This window comes from Balaenoptera acutorostrata, chromosome 15 (assembly GCF_949987535.1).
Source record: "Balaenoptera acutorostrata chromosome 15, mBalAcu1.1, whole genome shotgun sequence".
NCBI lineage: Eukaryota > Metazoa > Chordata > Mammalia > Artiodactyla > Balaenopteridae > Balaenoptera > Balaenoptera acutorostrata.
In genome coordinates, this window is record NC_080078.1 from 17,735,968 (window position 1) to 17,762,624 (window position 26,657).

Genomic DNA, 26,657 nt, shown 5'->3' on the forward strand with positions numbered 1-26,657 from the left:
CCTCCCTGCTGTCCTCCCTCCTCGGGGCCTCTACACCTGCTGCTCCTTGTGTGTGGAAGCTCTTCTCTACCTACTCACTCCCTGGCTTCCTTGAGGGCCCTGCTCACACAGCACCTCATCAAGGGTAAGCCCCGTCCTCCCATATCACACGGCAGCCTCTGCCCACATTCTCTAGCCCCTTACTCTGCCCTAGTTCTCTTACAAGCCCGATCACCTGCTGGCATATTATGTACTTGTCTGTTTTAGCTTCAGCGTCTAGATGGTGCCTGGGACATGGTGGGGACTGTGGTACGTGCAGCACACACTTGTCTAAGGGGACAGCTACCCCCCAGCTCCACTCGCGGCTGTCATTTAAGAATGTAATTCCTAAATCTTTCGACTTTTCAAGAGAAACCCCCAATTCAGATTTTGACATGAACTCTCCTGATTCTTAAATGTCAGCTAGTAATTCACATCTTTTAAAAAGGCACAGTCAACGGGGGTGAAGGCCAACAGAACATGCCTGCATATGCTGGTCTGTGAACTCAGAGTGCCAAGAAATTGAAGTTCACTAAGGATCTGATGGAAGGCAAAAAGGCTGGTGTGTTTCAACAGTGAAGGTCAGATGAAAAGTACACATGCGGGCAGCAATTCCTTTTGCTCCATTTCAGACTGCACTTGCAAACACTGTGAGGGGGGCTGAGTATATTTAGCCAGGCATTATTTTTCCTTCTCTGTCAGATTGCATCTCTTAAGGCTTCTGCCTTTGACGAAAACTGGCATGGCCATTTCACTCTTTCACTTAGCAGGAAAATAACTCCAGGGGGAAATTGACTGTGAAGGCTTACAGAGTGCCCCCTCAAGATGGGGAGAAAAAGGGAAGGAAGACATGCAATCAGGCACTCACGGTGGAGAAAATTAAGTGTGGGTGAGCAGGGAGATGCTGATTCAGAGCACGCTCACACAGGAATGCTAATGGAGCTTAATAGCTTGTGAGGGACAGGCTGCGTGGTGATGCAGGGAGCTTGGAAGCTTGCAAAAGAAGGAATACTGTATATGTTCAATTAACAGGGGGTGCCAAATGGCCAAAGGAGGAGAGGACGAGCATGCCTCTTGCTTGAAGGCCATGCATGCGTTCTGAGACAGGGGACGGGGCTAGCGTTGCAACAGACTGAACTTGGCTTCAAACCAGCCTCCCTAAGGGAAGCTGAGGGCTGTTTGCACAGACTGATCCTGAGCAGAAAACCTTTTAGCTGATTCAAAAGCATGTGTGTGTCTGTGTGTGTGTGTCTGTCTGTGTGTCTGTGTTGTGTAGGAGGTGGGTGTTGAGGGCAATAAAGTTCACGATTTTGCCCACTGTAAAAATCCCATTCCTATGGACTGTTTTTAAGGAAACAAGGTCTTTGGGTCCTTCCATAGAAAAGGACTTTTTTTTTCCAGGAAGACAAAAATTTGCAATTAACTTTCAGATTTTTTGCAGCCAGAATGTGAAACAAAGTGATCCCCTGCTCCTTAAACTGTCCTTCCTTTACAAGCAAAGAAGGAAACACCAACATGCAATTGTGATCAGAGGAATGTTTCCTGGGTGACATTCCCATCTCCTTTTTGAGTCATTTTCATTTCAGAAAAGCAGGTTTTTGGTACAGAAGGCGCATGCGGAAGGAAGTCTGTCCTCCTGGTGAGGCTCTGGAATCTGCAGCCCGGGTCCACGGCTGAACAATCTCATTCTGGCAAATGGGGCAGGACTGGCTTAGCAACTTGACTCTGCCTCCTCTCTAAAATTTAGCTCGTATATAACCATGGAGCTAATTTACACACTCCTTCTAATTATAAAAGCGATGCCCTTGAAATAAAATTCAACTCTCCATCCCCACCCCTGCCTGGTCTGCCCTCTGCCCCACCAACCTCATCGCCTTCTAACACCCCTTGGCTCACATCATGTCTACATCATGCGCCCTTGAACAAGCCCAGCCTCAGGTCACCCGTGCTTGCTGTTCCCTCCGCCTGGAATGCTTTTCCCATTGCTGGCTCCAAAGCCGGCTCCTTCTTATCCATCAAGTTTCAGCTGAAAAATCATACCTGAGAGAGACGCTCCTTCCCTGTCTACCGTCTAATGTTCCCTCTCTCCCATGCTGTCTGATCTCCTGGCTGTCCCATCTCCCCTTTCTGTTTTTTTTTCCTAGAACATATCAATACCTGAAATCGCATTATTTATTTCTTGGTTTTATTCTTTACTGTCTGTCTCTCCCTCGGGAACGTGAGTTGCTTAAGAATAGGCCCCTTGTCAGTTTTGTTCATTTCTGCATCTCTGGTGCCTAGGACAGAGCCTGATGCTCAAAAGTCGGTACCCAACAAATGCTTGTTGAATGGGAGGCTGGGGTTTACTGTTGCAATTCCAAGGATTTCAGAAATGAAATGACAATTTGAGGAAGGGGAATGAAACACCCCATGGTCAACCCTGTGAGTTGCTACACGGCCAGGGCCTCTGAGCTACGGCTACACAGGGCCTCTGGGTGTTTCCATGTGTGGTTTCTGGTGCCGTGGCAGGAGGGGGAGGGGGCGCGGATATTCAAAATATTTAACAACAGGTTTAGGCATACAGGTGTGGACAGGCTGAGTATCAGCTCGGCTTACCTACCTTTACCTCCCTGGCCCCCACACTCTTACCCAGCTTTTAGGAACCAGGTAAATGTCACTCCTTCCAGGAAGCCTTCCTAGATACTCTCCCTCCTGGTCCCGCTATGCCCTGCCCCACCTCTCAGCTCCCTCTTGCGGTAAAAGAGATTATATGCTTTTGCCTCTTTTGGGTCAGACACCAGCCTTGCTGACCTTTGGACACCGGGTCCCTAGCAGAGCATCTAGCACAAGATTTGTCTGCTTGTTAAAGTGCGGGAAATAAATGCAAGAGTGAAGGAAGGCAAGGGCTCGCAAAGGAAGGAATAAGTAACTGTTAGAAAGCGCCCCCGAGAGCCGCTATAGCCCCGAGCTGAGGCCAGTCCTACCTGTGGACGATTCCCAGAAGCATCCTCTGCCTTGACAGTCACACCCCCACGTGGCTCACAATCTTCAGAATAGTCCAGAGGAGGCTCGATGTGGAGCCGCGGGCCAGCTTCCGTTCTGATCTGCACAGATTTCTATACACAAAAAGTCAGACCGTTTCAGATATGGTGAAACGAACCTCTTGTTTCCTCCGAGGGGCAAGCACTGCAGGGGTTCGCTGCACATGACAGCAGTCAGGTCGGGGTGCACCTGGCCCGGCGCCATCCCGGGAAGGCCAGCTGGATGGGTCACGCCACTTCCACTCAAGTCTTTACTGGTTCTTACTGCCCAAAGAGTGTTCAGTAGAATTTTTCAGTAATTTTTTTGGTTTAAAATAACTTATTGGTAGAACTTCCCCAAATGAGCTTTGTGATCTAAATAAGTTTAGGAAAGCCCGGGTTTGGGGCCAGGACTTCTCAGGGCCTTTAATGGCCCCCTCACCCTCTCCTCCACACACACTGTGGATGTCCTAAAACAGAATACAGATGGAACATACCCCAAACTTCTGGGGCCATGGAAACTGAGCGGTGGGGCCTCTTCCTCCTAGCACTCCCTGGATCATTCTTTAGGAAACCCATCCTTTGGCCTGGCGTGGCAGCCCACAGGCTGTCCCCGGAATGTCCGTCTCCCCTCTCTCTTGTACTGCGTCTCTGGATGTGCAAGTGGTGCTCCCAGCATCCCCTGCGGCTGGGAGGGAGCAGGTGAACACGTTCTGGCCCGTGATGTGTGGGTGGGTGAGAGGGGCATGTACACCTTTGAGGTTGTGCCCGGAAAGGGAAGGGGAGAGCCCCCCCCTTGCCCTGCCCCCCTTCCTGCCGACTGGAATGAGGAGGTGGCAGCAAGCTGCTGAGGACTGCGGGGAGGGGGCGACAGCTGGAGGATGCTGGAGTGACAAAAGAGGTTGTGCTGGGGTTCCCCCGTGAACTCTCGGAGCAAGGTGACTGCCCACCGCTAACCTGTGTCAGAGACATCAACTTTCATGTTGTTTAAGCCAGTATTTGGATCTCCTTGCTTTAGGAGCCAGACCTGTACCCTAAATGGTGTATACCTGGCATGTGAAGGTCTCTACAACACGGCCCCAACCGATCTTTCCCGCATTGATTCCCACACATACATTCACACACCTGACACCTGGGCCAAGCAAAATTGCTTCCTGTACCCCGAGTATCTGCAGCTTTGTCAGCCCAGCATCCATTCCCCAGCCTGCAGGAAAGGTCTCCCTCATTTTCCTCCAGGCCCCATTTCCCTCCCCGACTCAGTCCACATGTGGCCAAAGGGAGGGTGGGAATGTGACTCAGGTCTGGCCAATCAGCCCACTCCATCCCTCACAATACACCTGGCCAGTGGTTCAGGGACGGGAGTGGACCTACGGCAGCCAATGACAGTAGCCCCAGGACTCCTGCTACAGCTGTGGAAGGAGGTGCTCTCTTCCTACAGGGGTGCTAAGCTACAGGGAGGCACCCCAGGAGCTGCTGGGGACCATCGTGCCCCTTCCACAGAGATTGAGAGAGTGAAGCAGAGTCCTGGTGGATTTGTTCAGAACCCCTGGATCCAGCCATGCCTGAAGGAAGACATCGCTGAAGCTTCCTGTCTTTTGCTTAAGCCAACGCGAATAGGATTTATGTTGTTTGTGACAGAGTCCTGACTCTCGCCTGGGCCCCAAAATCTCCCACCTCTGTGCCTTTGCTCATGCTGTTCTCCCGATCTTAAGGCCATTCTTTCAAATCTTCTCCAAGTATCCAAGTCCTATCTAAACTTTGGAGACACTCCCTGACCGCCCAATAGCTATCCATGGCCCTCTCCATCCTGACTTAATGGAACTCTGATTCTATCGAGTTGGCATTGTGCCCCTTTAAGATGGTCATGTCGCTGGAGGCCCTCGCAGCTGGGAAGGCCTGTGAGGCTGATGTGAGTGGCTGGAGGAGCCGCCGAGGAAGCCACTGTTTCCCTGCTAATCAAGACTCACTCAGGGGGGCTTCCCTGGTGGCGCAGTGGTTAAGAATCCGCCTGCCAATGCAGGGAACACGGGTTCGAGCCCTGGTCTGGGAAGATCCCACATGCCTCAGAGCAGCTAGGCCCGTGTGCCACAACTACTGAGCCTGCGCTCCAGAACCCACGGGCGACAACTACTGAGCCCATGTATCATAACTACTGAAGCCTGTGCGCCTAGAACCCCTCCTCCGCAACAAGAGAAGCCACCGCAATGAGAAGCCCGCACACCGCAATGAAGAGTAGCCCCCCGCTCGCCGCAACTAGAGAAAGCCTGTGCACAGCGACGAAGACCCAACACAGCCAAAAAAAAAAAAAAAAAAAAAGACTCACTCAGGGACACAGGGTTTTTGCCCTGTATCCTACCCTTCTTCCTGATGGAATGTGGATGGAACATTTGGGAGCAGGGTAGCCATCTTGTAAGAATAAGAAAGCAAGCCACATGCTAAGGAAGGCAAACCCGAAGGAGCCTGGGTCCCTGGGGCATTGTCCACCCGTCCTAGCAGCCTGGCTGCCTCCAAATGCCTTGTTCGTGTCAGAGGAGGAACAACCACAGTCTTTAAGCCCCAGTGGTTCAGCGTCCATTACGTGCAGCTGAGCTGAACCCACCCTAGTGGATAACCCTCCTCTGGGCGCTCATCACTCTTTGTGGCTGTTTTGGAGTTGCTCACATGTGGTTTAGGGCCCGGGTTCTAAATTCAGGCAGACGGGTTCGATCCCTGGCACTCTGATGATTATTCCCTGTGCAGCCCTGGGCAAGTCATGGACCCTCGCTGAGCACCGGTGTCCACGTCTGTCAGAGTGGCACTAATGCCATCTTCCTCGCAGAACCGCCATGAGGATGACTCGTGGTGATGGGCTGAGCCCTTGGCGAGGGGCTGTGATGAGCAGTGCAGTGGGGCTGCAGTGGCATCAAGTCTACACAGGGGGCCAGACCTCCCCCCAAGGGTATGTTTCATCCACCATGGGCCCAGGACCAAACTGCCTGGGCAGTCAAGCAAAGAAACCGCCAACGGTCCAGCACTGGCTGTGCTAGACTTGGTGAGCAAGGCTGGGGCCAGTGTGAGGCGAGCCAGGTGCCCAGGGAGCAACATCTAAGGAGGTGTTCCCTAGGGGTGAGGCCACGCACGTGCACAAATCCGAGAGCCAGGGCCTCCTTAAACGTCACTCTGAGAGTCAGAAGAGGTCCACCAAGCCATGTGGACTGGACCTACTTCCCAGCCGAGGGACAGTCAAGGGTGATTTAGAGCTTGCATTTCCCCTGATGCCCCAGCGTAAGAACCCTCCACCCCCGGGGTGAGATTCAGCTTCCCCACAAGCTTAGTGAAACGAGCTATTATTCTATCTAGAGGATGAGGATGGTGAGGCTTGTTGACCTGCGGGACTCTCGCTGGTTAGGACGGAAGTTCTTTCTCATCGCGTCCACGCCGCCCGCGCTCCCACCCCACCCCCTGCCATCACCTGGGGCATCAGGTCACTTAATGCAGAGCGGGTGCCACTCCAAGAGCTTCGGGGGCATTTGCTCATTTAGTCCTCACAGCCATCCCAGGGGGAGACCGGGGCACAAGGGTGTAAGCCACGTGGCCAAGGTCACACAGCTAGGAAGCCACAGACCTGGATCTGAACCCCAGCAGCGTGGCTTCAGAGGCCTTACTCGAAAACAGGGATGGGCCAGTTTCCTGTAAAGAATAAATATTTTAAGGCTTTGCCAGCCCTGTGGTCTCAATAGTCAACTGTTCCACTGTAGCTCAGAGCAGCCCTGGACGATGCCTACATAAATGGGCGTGGCTGTGTCCCCAGAACACTTGATTTACAGAAACAGGCTGTGGCCGAATTTGGGCCAGTTTCCTGTAAAGAATAAATATTTTAAGGCTTTGCCAGCCCTGTGGTCTCAATAGTCAACTGTTCCACTGTAGCTCAGAACAGCCCTGGACGATGCCTACATAAATGGGCGTGGCTGTGTCCCCAGAACACTTGATTTACAGAAACAGGCTGTGGCCGAATTTGGCCCCGGGGCTGTAGTTTGCTGACTGACCCCAGTCCTGCACCTCGATGCTGTATTGCCCCCAACAGGCTAGTGAAGAAGAAATGTATCCAGCCTGGGCTGCAGTGGCCTTTGGGGAGAACAAGGAGGGATTCAAGAATTTCCTGAGACTATTTAACACTAAAGGGGCAGGGGCTGGGCTCTAGATCATTCCAGGAAAAGGCCTTGGAGAGAGAGTGTGAGAGGCAGAAAAAGGCAGGTAAGGAGCCCCCCATCAGAGAACCGGGAGGCAGAGGTGCACGAGGAAGGGACCCTGGGACACTTTTCCTTCCACGGGCGATCCGTCTTGTGGCGATGTTCGCCGGACTCCAAGTGCTCCTTGCTCTTTCTGGAACTGCACCTTCCACCCGTCTTCCTTTTGGCCGTCGGCCTCGCTGCCCTGGGCTCTGGCCTCCCGTGTAGTGTCACTGCCTCCCAGTCTTTGTCAACTCGCTCTCAGAGCATTTGTTGGCGCCAGCAGTGGGCACCACGTGGAGGGCGGGCACCACGGAATCCACAGACCTGGGCCTTTCCAGGCCAGGAGGCTCCTGGGGGCTTTCCCGCCTTGGACCAGGATGAAGCTGTGAAGGCTTTGAAGGTCATGGCTGGGATGGGTGTTCCACAGTGTGCTCCTCCCTCGTCCCGGGAACCACTCAGTAACGTTCAAATGTTGGGAAGAAACAGTCCAAGAGCGGAGGAGGGAAGGAGCAGGGGCAACAGAGCGAGGACCACTGGGCACGGGGCCCAGGCCTGGGGCGCAGCCTGGCTCCTCCGTGGGTTTCTGTTCCTTTCTCTGGAAAGGGAGGGCTGGGACGAGGATCCAGGGACCAGCAGCATTGGCTTCTCCTAGGAATTTGTGAGAAATGCAAAGTTTCAAGCCCCACCTCAGATGCAGGAATCAGAAGGTGCATTTTGCCAAGAACCCGGGTGATTTATACGCACATTAAAGTTGGCGAGGTGTGAGATCAGGAGGTCTGTGAGGTTTTGTGGTGGGCGCTGTTGCTTCTGTCTGTCCAGCGTGCGTTCCCCTGTCTTCTGGTAAAAGTACCCTGGTTTTCTTTTGGGAAATCCTCCCTTTCCCCACTCCCAACCCAAGCATTCATGTGGAACTGCATCCAGGGGTGGGTAGAGCACATGACCCAGGCCTGGCCACTCTGAGCATTAGATCCTGCTGGCCCACGGTGTCTGGGTGATTGGTTTAGGGAAGCCAAAGAGATGTAACAGCAGGTGAAAGAATGTAAGTTGGGAGCTGCTGGTGGCCATCTTGGTTCACCCAGGGCAACATGGAAAAAAGCAGAGTTGGGTGACGGTGAATGAGCCCTGCTACATTGTCTGAGCACCTGGATCCAGCCATACCTGAAGTGGGATTCCCACTGGCAAGTAAGAGAGTTGGGATTAATGCAGCTCTACTGGTCTGATCTTAATTATAAATATGAGAAGGCACTCCAGCGTTGAAGGAGAAGAGTCCATGTGTGTCTCTCTGTTCTGCAGCTTTTCCATCCTCCCTCCAAGGAGCTTAGCACAACTGCTCACCTCACCAAGATATCAGGAGACAGGTTTGCAATAGGCATTAAGGAACAATCAGCAAGTCCTTACCGAGTGCTAACTGCATACTAGGCTCTGGAAATATGTCAAGATATAAAAAAATTTTAAAACCAATGTCGGGCCTCAAAGAACCCACCCAGCACACATAACGGAAAATGTGTTTATGAAGCAACATGTGACAAAATTAATGTGGTCCAGAAGGAGTGTCTAAACACTGAGTGGGTGCTGGAGAGGGAAATAAATAGTCTCTCCATCTGGCCGGCTCTCCCGCCCCAGCCCCAGGGAGCTGCCTCTACCCCCACCGGGAGGAGATGGCAAGCAGCCCCGCCCATACGAGGACACCCACCTGCTGCTGAGGAGCGCGAGGTGGCAGGTTCCAACCCAGTCCCCGGGCTCGCCCGCCCGCTCCCTGTCTCCCACCTTCACGCCCTTGCGAAGATGATGCCCAAGCTTCTGGCTGGCTCCCCGCTCGGTGCACTGCTTTACCCGGAGTGGGTGTTTCTAAGCGGCTGCTCTTTCCTGCCTACTTGCAAGCGCCCAGACCTGGTACTCCATTGCAGTATCGACCATATACTGGAACAGGGTTTAAAAGCCCTCATGCCTAAACACCCATGTTCCAGTTTGCCAGCCCAAGGCCAGCTTGTTCTGTACTCAGCCGCACTCAGCCCAGTGTCGCGCTCAGAGTTTTTTGTGTGTATTGCCTCCCTTCTTAGCAAAGTATTCCAAGAGGTGTGCATTAACGCTTATTATCAGTTAGAAAAAAAGAGCAAGGCTGGGGGCTGCCCCGGATGGTTGCACAGGTTGTGCAGTATGCAAATGGCTCCCTCTAGAGGTGGGAGAGCTCTGAAGATACTGACAGAGCCAGCTTTGGGTTAGGGTGGGGAATAAATAGACCTTATTTGATATGTTCTTCCCGGATCTGTCTGATCTCTTACAAATAACAGCATTCGCGTTCTGACAGTCTGTGTCAAGCAAGGTCACTGTAAAGGCTGATGCTTTATGGGTTGTTTCATTTATTGTCCTCACTGCAGGGGTTTTCAAAACTCAGAAAAAAAAAAAAAAAAGAAAACAAAGGGAAGGGCCCCACACGCTTCACATTTTCACTTATGAGCTTTCCTGGAGGTGTTTAAGCTGCCTGGCCCCCAACAGGAAAGCGGATATGGTGGCAGAGCGAGGACAAAGCCTTTGCTTTAATGACTGCAATGAACTTGCTTTCCAGGCCTTTAAGGAAAGCCCACCCCACAGTAAATTGCTGGAAAGCCAATCCCTTCACTACCAATTTAACGCTAAGAGCCGACGACGTTCATCAAATCTGACAGCATTTTGGTAAACGACGGCTCTGTTGATTAGGCCTCTGTCCACCCAAGTATTACAAGGCTGAGGAAGCCATAAATCTTAATCCACTGATAGCAGCAGAAAGATCTAAGGCCGAGAAGCAGTGGGGGGAAAAAGGACAGCACCAACAAGAGCCATTTATCACCACCAGCCCGATCTACAGTGTGGGTGGCCGCACGGAAGCCCAGCCCAGTGCCGCCAACCGCCTCCCTGGCTCTCCCAGCACTGGAGAGTCAGGGAAGGGTTTTACAGGTGGAGTGGTCAGCATCTCGGCCAGCATTTGGATGACTCTCTGACCTTCTGGCCCAGGTATCCTCGGGCCCGTGCACCTGCGGCAGCCCCTTCCATCAGGGCAGCTCCACCCAAAAGTGCTTCCTAGTTGGTGGGCAAGACCCTAAGCTGGCAACTCCATTCTACTGGAAGAGGCATTGGGCTTGGTCAGTGGAAAGGTTACGTGGGACTCAAGAGAGTTTAGAGCGCCACTCAGAGAAACCGGCAAGGCGACAAGTCGGAAGGGGCGGGGATGCGACAGGGAGGAAGTGGTGCTGGCTGGGGGCTGGCTGTGACCGCTGTGTCCCCTGCTGACCCGGACACGGCCCGTGTGAATACACCCAGTGACTGTGTGGCCCCACCTGTCCCTCCTGCTGGGCACAGCACACAAGAGGACTGGGGCAGGGCTGTGGTCCCTCTCCTGATGGGGTGGCTCTTGAGAACTCGCCACCAGTGGCCATTGGAGATTCTGCTGCCTTGACCACTCTGACCTTGGCCGCCTCCAAGGGCAATGGTACCCATCCGAAAGGATGGAGATAGAGAGACCACCTTCCTCTCTATCCTTCACACCCCCAAGTCTGTCTCCATGTACTTTCCACCATGGAGAAATTTTCTACTTTACTCCACTTCTTGGGGCCAAAGGAAGCCAATCCATTCCCTCTTCCTCTTGACAATAACAGTGCAGCTGGCAAATCGAGTCTATTTACTGTCCTGCCTACAGCCTCCTTGACGAGAAGGTGGGGACCCAGTCCCTGCTCAGGGGACAGCTCTAGGGCAGGCAGGCTTTGAATCGTCTGACCTGGTCCCCACCTCCAGTCTCGGCCAACTGAGGCCTGAGTGGGCGCCTCGTCAGGCTGACCGGCAGGCCAGGCCGTGACTCGAGTAACAAAGATGAGCTGAGAGACTCAGAAGGTCTCTCTCTTGGAAAATTTCACCAAACGAATACTGAGGGAGAGAAAAACTGTGACCTGGAGAAAGCTGAAGTGAGAAGGGGAAGCTGGGGGAAGGAAGCAGGTGCAAGGGTGGGGCTGGGGAAGCCTGGGAGAGAGAAAAGGTCCGTTAGGCTTACGGGAAGCCCTGCTTCAAAGCCCCCCACCTGGTCCTTCTGTGCAACCGCTGCGGATGTTTCCAAAACAGAAGCCCAACACACAACTCTCCTGCTGAAAACCCTCCAGGGGAGTCCTCACATGTAAGATGAAATGCAAGCTCCTTTCTGGGGTCTTCTAGACCCTCTGGCCTATGAGTCCCGACCCGCACACCAGAGCTGGCCTAGCCTGCCTCACTTACTGCTCTGACCCCAGCACCTGCAAGTGTCCAGTAGTTGGTCCCGGAATGAATGAAGGACTGAACGAGTGAAGGAACCCTCTGGAGTGAAGAGCCGCCCTCGGCATCTGCCTGCCTCTCAGCTGATTACAACGGTCACTACCATTTACTGTCAGCTTCCTCTGTGCCAGGCACTGGTTGGCGCGTTCTACAAACACTGGTTCGCTCACTCAGTCCTCAGCAACTACCCGCTGAGGAGGGTACCATCACCAGCCCCACTTACAGATGAGAAGACAAGCCACTTACCCAGGGCCGTACAGCCAGCAACTGGTAGAGCTGAGGTTTTGAACCCAGGCCGCTGGGTTCCTGAGTCTGCGCTCTTAACCATCTGGACTTGTCTGTCACCTGTCGCCAGGTGCTCCTACCTGAGGCAGCCGACCGCCCCTGCTGATGGACCGCCCGTGACACATACTATACACACATTCCTTCCCAGCAGCCCTGGGAGGCTTTATGGATGGTGAGCCCAAAGCTCAGAGAGGTCACAAGGCTGGCTCCAGGGCACACAGCTAGTAAGCTGTTTGTCTGACTCCAAAGCCCATTCCCTTCTACTCTCCAGGGACTCAGGTTCAAACGCCCCAGTGAGCCAGGTGGGGAACGGCCAAGGGGGAAGCTGCTGGCTATAAGAGAAACAGCAGCCAGAGCATGATGACAAACTGCAACTACTACTCGGCCTCGGCGCTAGGGCTCTAAAGGGAGTGCTGGGGACCACGGCAAACAGGAGGCCTGTTCGCTGTCCAAACTGGGAACCGCCACTCAGCTGCCACTGATGGCTGCCTTATGGGAGGCGGCCCAGCATGGGGGCCAGATCTTCCCGTTTCCCTAGGCAAGGAGGAATCGAACTTTAAAAAAAATGTGTAAAATCTTTTGAATTTAAATGTTAGCAAGTGATTAAGCCTTTTTAAACTGTGTGAGCCCAAAAACCATTATCTGGGGGGCCAGTTCAGCCCACAGGCTTCAAGCTGTTGACTTTCAGAGTCTACCGGGCTAGCCCTCCGTATGTTGGAGAACAGCTGTGGCCCCTTCCTCCCAGGATAAGCAGTGCCCATGTCTTCACAACCGGATCTTCCAGGGCAGGAACTGAGCCTGAGTTTTGTTTTTTAACCCCAGAGCCTTGCAGAGTGCCTGGCCCATGGTAATACATGTTCGTTAACTTAATGGATGACTTCTCTCATGATATGGCTCCCAGCCCACTCACCACTTCTGAAGGTTCCCGGGTTTGTCTCCATCTCTGAAGGGTGGTCCCCAAAGGACTGTGTGTGGGTGGAACAGAGTCGACGCGAAGCTGGGGGGGTGGCCCCCCAGCACCCATTCCGCTCTCCTCCAAGGGTGCCTCTCTGCTCAGAAGAGGCTGGAAAGCCAGACACTGCGTTTCGCAGCCTCCCTCCCAGCTGGGGTCTGGATGTGACGTGGGTGCAGCAGATCAGATGGCCTCATGGAAGGCAGGGACAGCAGAAGTGAGGTGGAAAGGAGGGGACACACGCTGGCTGTTCCTGTGCTAAGCATGTGGCAGAGGCCATGAGTGCTTTCATCCATGTCCCACCCTGGCCGGATGAGCTGTGAGCAAGGCCTTTCTTCACAGTGTCGCTCTAGCAGACACAGCATCACTCTGAGGCCAGTGGTTGTGGCACTGGCTTCCTGATTCCTGGATCACAGCTCAGGTGACACATTCCTGAGGCTGATCCCCACCTTCCCTCCTGTGTCCTAGGCAGCAGCTTTCCTGGCAGGTCAGCGTTAGGATGCTGGGTACCATTCCTGGAGGCCTGGCTCAGAGCCCATCCTCTCGCCGGATGTAAGCACCCAATTCCCTGCCTTCCATTCATTTATGCTTCAGATAGCCTGAGAGGTCTCTGTTGTTAGGCACTGACTGACCCCTGACGGATTCGGTACAGAAGACCAATTACAGCCTTCGTGGCATCAGGAAGCCAGGAAATTAGCCACGATTAGGCCCTGTGAAGTGTGGGACCACAGGGAGAGACTGGGGAGGGATGCTAATTAATCTTAGGCCAAGTCTTTAAATTGCACAGACTCTGGGGTCAGCCATTAAGTCACAGTCTAAGATGCAAATATGGCTCCTGATAATAGAAGGCACTCAAAACAGCTAGGAGAACTCTCTGAAGTGAGAAGTGGAGAAAGGCCTCATTAGTGGGAAATTAACATTCATTGCTGGGGACAAAAGGAAGCCTCCAGGCTGTGTGCCCTGAAGGCCTTGCTCATCAGCATGGAGATGAGGCCTGGGAGTTAGCTGGCAGGAACACCCCTCCCCGTTTCATCAGAGACCCACAAACGTCCCTGCAGAGAAGTGAGGACCACTGGGTTTGGAGTCACAGGTCCAGGGTGCAAACCTCAGCCTACATCCTCCCTTAGTATCTATGGGAGCAAGTCATCTTATTACCTCTCTGCTCTCTGGGCCTCAATTTCTTCAGTGGCACAATGAGGATACTTATGTACCTCCAGGGTTATTGCAAAGATGGCGGATAAAGCGTAGGAAAGTATTTACCCTAGACCCATACGTATGTGTGCAGTGTGAAATGTTATAAAGCAGTACTTCCCAATCTTGGTGAACAAAGGATTAACATACATATACATATATATATATGTACACACACACACACACATATATACATATATATATATATATATATACATATACTTATATGTATGTATATGTTGCTTAAGCCTCATCTCAGACCAAGTGAGCCAGAACCTCTGAGGGTGGGGCCTCAGAATCCCAGGTGATTCGAATGTGCAGTGGGGGTCCCACTGGTCCCAAGTAAGGCTGAGTAACTGCAAGGGAAGGTGTCAGGACTATATGAGCAAGAACGCCGAGCTTGGAGCCACAGATCTAGATTTGAATCTTGATTCTGCCACATCCTAGTGGTTGACCTTGGAAAGCTCACTTAACTTTTCTGAGCTCTCGTGTCCTCAGCATCCTTAAAAGAGGAAGGACTTTGGAATTTATCCTATAGGTCTGCTGTGAGGGTAAAGGAGAGGAGTCACGTGGGAGCTTAGCTCACGGCTGGTACTGGCAGGTGCTCAAAAAAGCAAACTGCCAGGGCTTCCCTGGTGGCGCGGTGGTTGAGAGTCTGCCTGCCGGTGCGGGGGACACGGGTTCGAGCCCTGGTCTGGGAAGATCCCGCGTGCCGCGGAGCAACTAGGCCCGTGAGCCACAATTACTGAGCCTGCGCGTCTGGAGCCTGTGCTCCGCAACAAGAGAGGCCGCGATAATGAGAGGCCCGCGCACCGCGATGAAGAGTGGCCCCCGCTCGCCGCAACTGGAGAAAGCCCTCACACAGAAACGAAGACCCAGCACAGCCATAAATGAATAAATAAATAAATTTAAAAAAAAAAAAAAAAAAAAAAGCAAGCTGCCAGATCAGCAGCATCGGTAGCAATCCGAAGAGGCATCCTAGGTCTGTGGGGCAGGGGTTTGGTCTTATCCACCCGCTGCGTCCATGGCATCTAAGACCACGCCTGGCACGTCACAGGTGCTCAATAAAAAACCGCTGTACGAATACGCCATCATGACAGGGCTGTGAGTTGGACCTGTGATGCTCCTGAGTGGGGCTGGGGTGGCCCCAGCCAGAAGGGAGGATCGTGCCACAGCGTGGGCTGGAGGGTCCCCAGGGCTCCTCTGCTCTCCAGAGGCCAGTGCCACAGGCGGAGAGGGCACCGTGGCAGTGCCCAGGCAGACCCACCCCCTGCCCGTGGGGACTCCAAAGGCTCTGACTATGTTTCTGTTCTCACGATATCTGAAGTGTGAGCCGGGGCCACCGCCTTGCCTCTCTGCCCAGGGCCTCCACACCTGGTGCCATCCTCGGCGCTGGACTTTGCTGGGCGCTGTCCGTGAATGGCGTCCTAGCGGTTCTTCAGCTTCTCGAAACAGGGTTTTTCGTCCGCAATCTGCACCAGAGATGAGGGAAAGAGACTTGGTGAGGCCCCGAGGACGAGCCCACACTGATGGTACTTTTGTAACTTACATCTACAATGCCCGTCAGGGTGCCCAGAGTCTTGTGTGTGAAGCGATACACTTTTGTAGCACTGTCTGTAGCCAAAAGGCATCAGAAAACAAGCTAAATGCCCAACAAAACGGGATGGGGTATCAGTCACAGCACCGCTGTGCTATGGAACAGTAGGTATGTTCCTGAATTGGGCAGGTCTATGTGCAAAAGGAGCAATCTCTAAGATACAGAAGCAGGGTACATAGGACAGGGCGCACAACAGACCAGCATTAGTATAAAAGAGGGGTGAGGGGAGAGAGATATGTGGAATGAGTAAATATACTGCTGGGGGCCCAAGTACAGAGACTCCTGTTATCTGCACCTCCCTGAAACCTGGACCAGGAAAGGCCGGCTTCTCCTATCAGGTCAGCCAGACTCCTCCCCCATGAAAGCTAGGAGAGTCCATCCCATTTCCCTCTTTGCCCTGGGGGCTAGGAAACTCATGCTAAACTCTAAGCAGAAATGCAGTGGCTCTCCTAGGGGAAGATTTGAAGACACCACTTTCTCCTTTTATCCCCTTGTTGTTGTATTGACTTTTACTGTCTATTAATAGCCTGGGATCTTACCATACCTGTGAGGCAGTGAATTAGAACACAAGTCAAGATTATTGTGTGCTGGACACTTTACACTTCTTATGTTGTTTAATCTTCCTGGGAAGCCTGTGAGGTGGGCATAATTATTCCCATTTTACAGAAGAGGAAACTGAGGGTCAGAGAGGACCCAATTGCCAGAGGTCTCAAAGCTAGAAAGTGGCAGAACAGGGTTCGAACCCAACCCTGCCTTGTTCCAAGTCCTCTTCTTGTAACCCAGTAGCACACTGTCCTCTTAGACAAAGTGACCCGCCTTGAAGGGCACTCTGGCACTCATTAGCCCCATTTTAAAGATGAGAAAACAAAGTCGCAGAGAGACAAAAATGGCTTCCCCAAAGCAACACAGCCAAACTGGTATCTGACTCCTATGCACTGCCATTTCATTCATTCAACCACCACCAAATCATTTTCGGTGCCTATATGGGGCCAGCCACTGGGTCGGGTGCCTTCTAGGCCACTTCCCAGATTTTATTTCATGTGTCCTTTATTATAGGACACCTGAAATCCACTTAAAGTCTGCAGAGTATGTATTAACTAAATTCAGACATGAACAGTGGAATCAATTATCACAGGGGTTAGGTACTGAAGTTAAGACATAGTGAGTGAAAATCAAGTATGATCAAAACTATCCTTGACATGTCCTTAAACGACTGGCACATGAGACCTAGGAAATGTAAAAGCCAGGAATTGACTGCTCTGGCCACCTTTGCCCTGGGGGAGTGGAGGCCGAGACTAGTTTAAAAAGAAGTGGAAAAGGATTTCTCTCTCTCTCTCTCTCTCTCTCTCACACACTTTCATGTTCTTTCTTTCTGTCCAAGTGGGTAGAGTTAACTTGTATAGGTTAACCAATTTCTGTGCATGGGGTGCGGCTCCGTTGTCCCTAATTTGTCCGCAGAGCTGTTGCTGGCCTGTGCTCACCGTGAGTCGCCTCGGCGTGGGAGGCACTTCTGGAGAAGCTGGAGTGGATGGCTTTCCGAGGGGATGTCTTCAGTTCAGAATTGGCCCCGTTGACGTAGACAGAGAACCCGTGTTCCAGGTGCTCCAGCCTCAACTGCATGGGGTCCTTGGCTCTCAAATGCTTTAATATCCTGGAAGAGAAACGATTGCTGGCTTCTCATTCTAGGAGCCTGGGCCACCGCCCACCCCCACGCGGGGAGGGACCTGCTGCTCTGACAGCCAAGCTTCTCTAATCAGAGGCCGGGTGGCGGGTGCCCAGCTGTTCATCCATAAACAGCCTTGAGAGGCCCATTACACACATGCAGGAGCAGCGACGGGGAGGCTGTTCTGGACCCTGCAGGGGTGTTTCTGCTTGTCATTCTGAGGCTCAGACATACGTTAGCAGAACCTTGGGCACCCAGCCTCGCCCCAAGGTGGCTGAGACAAAACAGGCGCGTGTGCACGCTGCTACACACTGCCCGGATCTCCAGGGATGATCCCAATTTCACGCATCTCTACTTTGCGTGGATAGCAACACTTTGTTCCACGTGTAACAAAACACGGTCTAAGCCTTTGTGAGAGAGATTGCACGGAACACATACACACATCAGGAAACGGCTGTCATCAGGCCAGGTGGACTGATTTTTGGCTTCAGGAAATAAATGTGTTCTCAAACACTCACCCCCTGATATCCCAAATGTCATTATTTTATATTCTGATGAAGTTTAAAAATACACCAGTGCAGGCTTTGCTCAAGATTAATGATGTGATGATCACACCCTTTGGCTAAAAGGGTCTTGGCGTGAGCATGGCCGGGTCCGTTGTTCAGCTTTCTCTAAAGCCCAACCTCGCACCTTGGCCTGGTCCTTTTTTCCCCAGACCTGATGTTCACTGCCGTAAACGGTGTGCAGTGTACTCTTTGGAATTGCTCCCGTGTGATGCCAAACCCTTCAGCGCCTTTACAGACACTTTTAGGCACCCCGCACAAACCAGAGTTATTTCCGCACAAGAAGAAATACAACCAAACAACCATCGTGGCAATAAATGTGCATCCTCTTCAGTGATTAAGTAAGTTCCCACCAAATTAGCAAAATGTAAATTTTAAAAAATAATAGTAATGGTAATCACATAAAGGGTAGAAGGCCAAACCCTGTTCTAGATGCTTTGCATATAGTCAGTTCTCATTATTCACAATAGTTATGTTCTATAAAGTTGCCTCAAACACTGAATTAGTGAATACTGAACCACTGTTCCTAGGGGAAAATACAGGATTTGGTTCCTGTGAGCCTCTGGTCACAACATTTTCATCAGCCGATCAATACAAAACCTTGCTTTAGGTGTGTTTCTGTTTGAAGGCGCCTTATTTAATATATACTTAATACAATAACACTGAACTCATGCCAGCAGCACTTCAACTCATGAGTGAAGGAAGCTTATCTAACACATGTATTTTCTCCGTAAGGGACAACATAGCCTTCTTGGGCTTAGAAATAAATGCGAGACACCACTTCACCCCTATGCCAGGGGGCCAGTTTAAACAGCAAAGTCATCAATGAAAAGCACAAAAATATAAAAAACACGGTGAAATGGAGCAGGACCCTATGGTCTTTGCCCCCCAGGTCCTCAGCCTGCCTTTTGTCTGTGGAAAAACTTTAGCCAAAGAATAAATTTCAGCAGAGAAGTGAGAAAATGCAGAAACAAAGGAAAACAGTCCAACAAGACCTTTAGTTCCTTCTCAAGGGCTATAGGTAATATTCTGAGCCATATCCCATGAGCTGTCTTGTAGATACTGAAAGCCCCACTAGGTGGAAGAAGTTAACTACATGATGACCAGACTGTAGCCATGACATAAGCTCCCACAACTCCAAGAACTGGCCTCAAGGAAATGGGAACAAACCAGCCCTGGAACTGAAGATTAACTGTACTTAAAACAATCAAATGATGCTGGTCAGACCACCGCAGGACCAATTTCAAGATGGCTGTCAAGAGTTGACTGTTCTGTTTCTGCCTGTAGCCCCCTTCCTTTGTCTATAAAAGCTCTTGCCCACTGATTGTCAGTGTGGGGGGAGTTGGCCTTTGGTCAGAAGTCCACCCTCCCCTCTGGTTGCCGGCATCTGAAATAAAGCAAACTTTCCTTTCCACCAACCTGGCCTCTTTATTGGCTTTTGAGTGGTGAGCAGCTGGACCCCACTTTCGGTTACAACAGCACTAAGTAAAATGTGAAAAGGACGCTTTACAGTGTAAGATCTGAAACAAGAAGGCAGAGTGTTCCCTTGTTCTACCTTAGCTGGGAACGTGTGTGCTGGGCAACTACAATTTTTTTGCCATCTGCATGTGTCTTTGAGTGACCACAAAAGCACTGCAAGTATTGATTTGGAGGTTACAAATAAATTTTAGTGAGTGGGTAAATTTGCAAATATGGAATCTGTGAATAATAAGGACTGACTGTATTAAGACTTTAATCTTTACAACAACCCTGTGGGGTAATTACTTTTCTTAACCTCATTGAATAGATAAAGAAATTGGAGCACAGAGAGGTTAAGTAACTTGCCTAAGGTCACACAGCTAGTATGGCATCAGGGTTAGGATGCAAATTGAAGCAATGTGGCTCCAGAGTCTTCACCACAACGAAGGCGACTTGTAAAGCTAGCAAGCTGAAACTGGCAAACTTAGACATTGCTGGAAACTCAGAGGACCTTCTCAGAAGTAACATGAAAATACAGAAAATGCCATTTGCTTGGTCTTTGCCCAGTGAGCAAATTGTTTCCGATCAGGAACAATGGTCAGCATTCATTCATAACAAAACCATGAAAGCAACTCGAATGTCCAACACTAGGGAAGTGGAAGCCGGGATCTCATGCAGCTGTTAAAATTACGAAGAGTCTATGGAAACATAGGGGCTTATTTGTGATCTGTTCAGTGGGGGGTGAAAAAGGCAGGATAAAAATGGGATATATGTGATAAGTGCAAAGTTGGAAAAAAGTGTGTTTGTGGACCCAGAGTGGAGGGTGATAAATGTGAAAATTAAATCAGCTGTTGAGGGACGGTGGTGGTAGTACTGGTGATTTCTTTGTTTGCTTTTTAAATGTTTCTTTAACGGTTGACACATCCATCTTGCCAATCATGGCAGGAACATTTATTACAGACTGCTTATCTCTTGCCAGCCTCGGAAGCCTGGGAGATGCCTGATAGTTGGGCAACAGCATAAAACAGAAGGAAAACACAAGTAACTAAGAGACAATTTCCAAACATGGCAGTAGCTGCATTCTCTGGAGCAAACAATCAAAGGGCACAGTGGGTACCAGCAGTCCCCGGGGAGGGAGAACAGGGAGCTGAGGGAGGGGCGGCACGCGGAAAATCTGACCACCTAGCCAGGGAGTGCCTGCCTCAACTTCCTTCCGGAGACCGCCCTGTCTCCTGATGCTACCTTAATGGTCACGGTGGCATCCCGTTACCCAGGCTCTGTGGCTGGCACTCCACAGAGGTCTCTCTTTAAGCAGAGTGATTTATGAAAATGTGGATTTATGAAACTGATAAATGGGGAGATAATTATTCAGACTGTGAAAGGAATCACTAAAGGAACTCCCCTGCTGCAGCTGAGCACATCGGCAGTACACACGTGGCTTCAAAGAAAAGTGGGTGTTTTTTAACAGATAGCTTATTTTGCATAAAAAGCTGTCCTTAGTGTCGGGGATTCAGAAAAATCAGATTAAGTCCCTGCCCTTTCGGAGGTGGAGCCCCCAGCCACCTGCTGCCCTGTCACTCTCTATTCCCTTAGGGATTCTGTTTGTTTCAGAGCACGTGTCTCCCTGCCTCATGCTACAGAACAGTGTCTGTGTGCCTGTTTATTCTCCCTTCCTGCCCCCCGGGTGTGGGGTCCGTGATGAGTGTGAGGAACGGTGAGGAATACTCTCAATATTTCTGGAACTCAAGGTCCAGCAGGAGAGAGAAGGCATGCACGTGCACCCTAATACAGCTACCGTGTATCTAACCACGCCACAGGCATTATTTCCGCTTATCTCGTAATGACCTTTGGGGTCACTTGTACAGAGAGCTCTTTTGTTCAGAAGAGGAAGTGGAGGCGCTGTGAGTTAGAGCACAGGGTGTCACGTGAGGGACTGTGACCGGGGACATGAGACGCTTGACGGCTGGGCAGTCAGGGCACAAGCAGGGGTCCAGGTGGTGAGAGGACTTAGCTGAGCTCAAAGGGCAGGTGGCGTGTTGTTCATGGGCCTAATTGTGACCGGGTTTATTGACTGAACCATCTCGGTCTCTAAGGGCCACAGTTACTGTGTGACTGTGGGCTGGCCATGTGCCTCCTCTGGACCTCATGTACCCCCAGGGTCAACTGAGGGGTTCTCTAAGGGTCAGGCATTCAAGGATTATCTGGACATCATTTGAGAAGGCATGTTTATCATTAAAATGATGATGATGACGATGATGATGATGATGGAGAAAGTATACTTGGATGGGTGGGCTTACTGTGGACCGCCAAGCACCTTGTCCTGCTTAATCCTTCACTGGCCCAGGGATTAAGTTCCTACCATTGATCTGTTTTATAGATGAATTTGCCCAAGGTAAGCAGCCAGGATTTAAATTCCAGTCCATGAGGCTCCAGAGCCCGTCTCCCAGCCACATCATTGTGCCATTGCTTGTCTCCTCACCAGGCATCATGCCGCAGGGGCTCCAAGAAAGGAGAGTTCAGAGGAGAAGCAGTGGCTCCCAGGTGGGGGCTTCTTGGAGGTGGTGGCATTTGAGTGCAGCCTTGAAGGATGGAGAGGAGGAAGGCAGTGGTGCAAAGAGCCTGCCATTCCTCCCAGAACCTGGTGGCCCACAGGCTCTGTAATTTGTCTTCTAGGATGTCACCACCCCCCCATCCATGTGGGTGGAGGACAGAGCTCCGTACTGGAGGCTCTGCCATTTCCCAGCTTTCGTGACCTTGGGCAAGTCCCTACACCTCCCGGGGCCTGTTTCCTCTTCTGTAAAATGAGACCAAGGATGCCTATGGCTCATGAGGATGGAAGGTGATACCAGATGAATCTCCAGCTCAGAGACCGGCCTGTGCAAGGCTCGCCCTGGGTGCTGGTTCTCCCCTTTCTTCTTTCTGCCTGAATCTCCTCTTGGGGCAGTGGGTTCACCTCTCATATGGGTACGTTTTCCTATAAGTTTCCCTCAAACAACCTTTTTCAAAAAGCAAATACCACTGCTGGATTCTTAGATCTTAGATCTGCCACCATCTAGCGCGTATATTACTGCCCCTCTTGGCCGTTCGCTCTTAACTGTTCCTCATATCTCAGCCCTTTGATGATTCTGGTTGCGTTTTCATGAGTCCTGTTGGCCATGATTACATCTTTCCTGAAGCTGAGCGACTAGAATCACTAAGCATCCTCTGGGCGAGGGTTGTACGGGGGTGAACCAGGGCTGCCACACCTTCCCTACTCTCCCCGGTCCTCTCCTGGAGCATGTGGTCACTTTCTGTGCTTCTGGCATAGTCACAGGTAGCCCTGTGCTCACTTGCTGCTGCCTGGGGAGTTCCTTGAGGGCCAGGGCTGTGTGGTGGGCACCTGTTCTTTCTGCCTGTCCAGCAACTCTCCCCCATCTTCCAAACACAGCCCCTCAGGTTCCCCTTGGGAACTGCTCCACTCCTCCTCTTACTCCACGTGGTTTGGGTGAGATTCACACCATCGCCCAGGAGTGGCCAGGCAGACCCTGCCACCCCCACCAGGCACAGGGCGGCGACTGGCTCAGGGATGGGAACGGGGCCCCAGCCAGACCAACGGGGGCCCTCCTCAGCACTTTTGCTGGAACTATTAGGAAAGTTGTGTTCTCTTCCCCTCGAGGTGGGATGTAAGTGTGGGGTTTCCAGTGGCTGCCTTGACCTCCGTGAGGGAAGTACCTGCCTGAGATGATTCCAACATGAGAAAACAGAACTGAGAGATGGAGAGTGACTGATTTCAGTGACCCAGTTTGAGTGCCTGGATCCAACTATGCCTGAAGTCAGTGTATCATCCTGGATTTGTTAATTTCACAAGTCAATACCTTTCGTTGTTTAAAGTCATTTACCTTGGGTTCCTGTCCCTTCAAGCAAAGGAGCACTAACTAATACAGTCTGTGTCTCCCTCATTGCAATGTTCTCCTTCATACCAGTGGTAATGCTAGGCACTGAGAAGGTACTCAGTGGAATCCTGCTGAATGAATAGAAGAATAATGTCACCAGCATCTTGTGGGCAGCTGTGTTCTGGGAAGATGTCTAAGAACTCAGCCCAGTGATTGCACACCCTCTTCTTGGGTCACAAGGCAACGCAGACAAGCAGCCCGGGTTTTCACCTTCCTCTATGCCCAATATAAAGTTCAGAGGCTGGTTTTCTACCCAGTCTTGTAACTACATTTCCAAGTCAATTTCAGTTTATTCCCACAAAACTCCTCCGTAGTGAACTTAGATGGCAACCCATTGGCAACCCTGGCAGGTTTCTCTCCTTTTGATTATTGATGACAATGTCACAGAAAACATAAATAAGAAAGTACGGCCCAGCTCCACCACTTCCCGGCTGCATGACCGTGGTCAAATTGCTTGCTGTCCTGGTCTCCGCTTCCTTATCTGTAAAATGGGTGCAATAACTGTACCGGCTTCATCAGGTAGTGTGTGGATAAAACGAAATGATGGGGTTGAGGTGCCTGCCACGCAACTGGCACTCCAGCAAAGGTGCCTTTTCAGGCTTCATCTGATGACAGCTCAGGGGCACTCCTACTTTGCAGGTCTCCATTTGGAGGTGTTCTAGCTCTACTTTCTAATTTCCTGTCATCAAGCCAGCTCCCTCTTGGTGACAACACATCCCCCAAATTTTATGGCAGCTCCATGGTGACATATTTTTTCATGGCCTTTGTGCTGCAACCTCATCTCTGGATCTGTTCAGCTATGTTACTGGTTGGTGCCCTTTGATCACGCACGTACTGATCTCTCGATTAATGAGAAGCAATTTGCTCATAAGGAACTATGACACTCTCCTCCCAGACAAGTCACATGCGTATGATTCAGTGATCGCCCAGGTGTTCAGTGGCACCATCCAGCCTGCCGGAAACTGAAGAAAAACATTCTGTTGCTGGCATTAATGATGATAAAAACCCACATAGGTCTAATCAGCACAAGCCTGGGTTTGAGGCTGCCCCTGGGACGGAGAGAGATGAGTGCAGAGCAGCTGGGCACATGGGATGTTGCCTGGCATTTCTGGCTGGTCCTGGAGAGTTGATCTATTCAGAAGTTCTCTACTGGGGGCGGGACCGCCTTGCAAGGAGGCATCTGGAATGCGGCCAGGTATTGTTGTCATAGATACTGGGGGTCTTAGTGGAATTAAGTAAAGGGGTGAGTAGGCAGGGATGCTAAACTCCTACAACACATGGGACAATCCCGCACCATAAAAACTTGCCCCATGCGACATGCCACTGGAGCCCCAGTTGACAAGCACCGGGAATCCAGCCCATCAGACAAGGGCTGAATTCACATTCAGAATAACAACCCGCAGACTCTCTTAACCTACAAGACCCCAAGCCCAGACCACAACACAAAGCCCCACATTAGTACCCCCGTCCTTCCCCCACCTGCAGATCTGTTTGGGGGGCCTGCGGTATTCCTCTGTTTGTTTTGTGCTTTGATTTGAATTCATTACCAACATTTTAAAACTCAGGAGATTTCACCACACAAATCCAGATTTCCAGCTTCTCTGGCCACCTTGGAGGATATGCACCCCTTGGCCCGTGAGAGTTCCAGGTGCCCACTGTCCCCACTGAGCCAGCTTCACTCCCTGCCTGGCCCCTCCTAGCATCGGAGTTTGCAAACCCAGCTTTCTGTAAGGTTCCAGGCCTGAAGACAAACCACAGTGAACTGCAAATGAACTTGCGCAGCCCTGCAAAGGCACGGAGGACACGATATCCACTCTCTTTCAAACCAGACCACAAGCCTTGACCCCAGTCACTACACATGGCATGGCTGCAGGCTTTTGTAAGAACCAGCACTCCAGAGTCAAAATCAGGACTGACTTAACTTTAAATGACATCAACCAACTTCAAACACAAGTGTAAAAGGACTCCTCCTTTACACAAGGCATGATTACAGACTCAGATTTCCAGGGACCTTCAAAGCCTGTGAGATCACAGGCTGGCCTATTCAGGTGACTAATGCACAGGCCCTGCCAAATTCTAGCTTTTCATAACAAACCCAGCTTCTCCCAGAACCGAAGCAGGGAAGCGAGAGGCGGCTCTGACACGTCAAACAGTTTGCTACAGCTCAATCAAAAGATGCAATTAAATCAGTGAATGGAGAAATAGGAACTGGGATGGCAGATATTATTCCAAGCTTCTGAGTGGAGGGTGACTGCACCTCATTCCTGTGTGAAAGAGCCTGCATGCTGTTAATAAATCTAAATAGGATTTTGATTTGGTTAATATTAAGGGTAGCCGTTGAGCGGCTTCATCTTACCGGTTCCTCTGCTGGAGCAATATTAAATACTCATCGTGTTTCTCATCAAAGTCTGTCACCATGTCCTTAGTGTAACCCTGAAATGAAGAAACAGAGCGGTGTGATATCGGAATGCAGGGAAGCTTTACTGAAGCCTGGGTACAGCACACACCACACAGGAGGCCAAGAGGCAGAGAGGCTGACCTTGACAAAGGCCCAGCTCCCTGGGCGCATCACCCTGGTGACCCAGAGCCCCAGAGACCTTCTGATGGCCCACTGGGTCTTGAACATACACAACTAACAATCTACGAAAAGGAGAAGGTCGATTCCCCAGCCTTGCCACTGTTCTTTCCTCCCATGTCCTATAAAATCAAGGACTCTGGGAAGACTTGGGCTTTACTGTTTTCTCCACACTCATGATTTTGTGATCTCAGTTGTCCCAACCAGATGGAACCCAGATCAGTTGTTTAAGAGGGGAAGCTCATCTTTCTCTTGCCACTGTAAGAAAAACGCATGCTTATTATAAACAACTCAGTCATTACAAAAATATATGACCTCCAGGGCTTCCCTGGTGGCGCAGCGGTTGAGAAACTGTCTGCCAATGCAGGGGACACGGGTTCGAGCCCTGGTCTGGGAAGATCCCACATGCTGCGGAGCAACTAGGCCCGTGAGCCACAACTACTGAGCCTGCGCGTCTGGAGCCTGTGCTCCGCAACAAGAGAGGCCGCGACAGTGAGAGGCCCGCGCACCGCGATGAAGAAGTGGCCCCCGCTTGCCGCAACTAGAGAAAGCCCTCACACAGAAACGAAGACCCAACACAGCCAAAAATAAATAAAAATTAAAAAAAAAATATATATATATATATATGACCCCTAGAGTGAAGGCTCCTTTAAAGCAGACATTTGTGGTTTCCTGCTTCCTCTTCCGGCCACAGAACTCTGAATTTCTTTGGGGGAACCATTCAGCCCCCTTTTTTCAGTTCACTGGCTTCCTTAGACACCCATGAAAGTTCCTTTGGTCTCCTCTTGGGTCACATGACCTTGGCCTTGGTCTCAACCATCAATATAGTACTTCCCTCAGCCACAACGATTCACTAGTCTAGGGATGAGCCATGGCCTGAGCACAGCCCTTGAAAGTCAGCCCTGGGACTTTGCTAATACTCCTGGGGAAAAAGCTGT

General features: G+C 51.2%; 1 protein-coding gene across 2 annotated transcripts in view; it reads right to left on the reverse strand.

Annotated features, from left to right (window-relative positions):
• The window catches only part of KATNIP (katanin interacting protein), a 194,929-nt gene that overhangs the window by 119,034 nt on the left and 49,238 nt on the right, over positions 1–26,657 (reverse strand). For both annotated transcript variants that reach the window (XM_057528396.1, XM_057528397.1), the window contains exons 3-6: positions 25,501–25,577; positions 17,010–17,179; positions 15,306–15,403; positions 2,982–3,113 (exon numbers count right to left, since the gene is read on the reverse strand). In XM_057528396.1, coding sequence (XP_057384379.1) covers positions 2,982–3,113; positions 15,306–15,403; positions 17,010–17,179; positions 25,501–25,577 — 477 coding nt within the window. The remainder of the gene's footprint in view (positions 1–2,981; positions 3,114–15,305; positions 15,404–17,009; positions 17,180–25,500; positions 25,578–26,657) is intronic.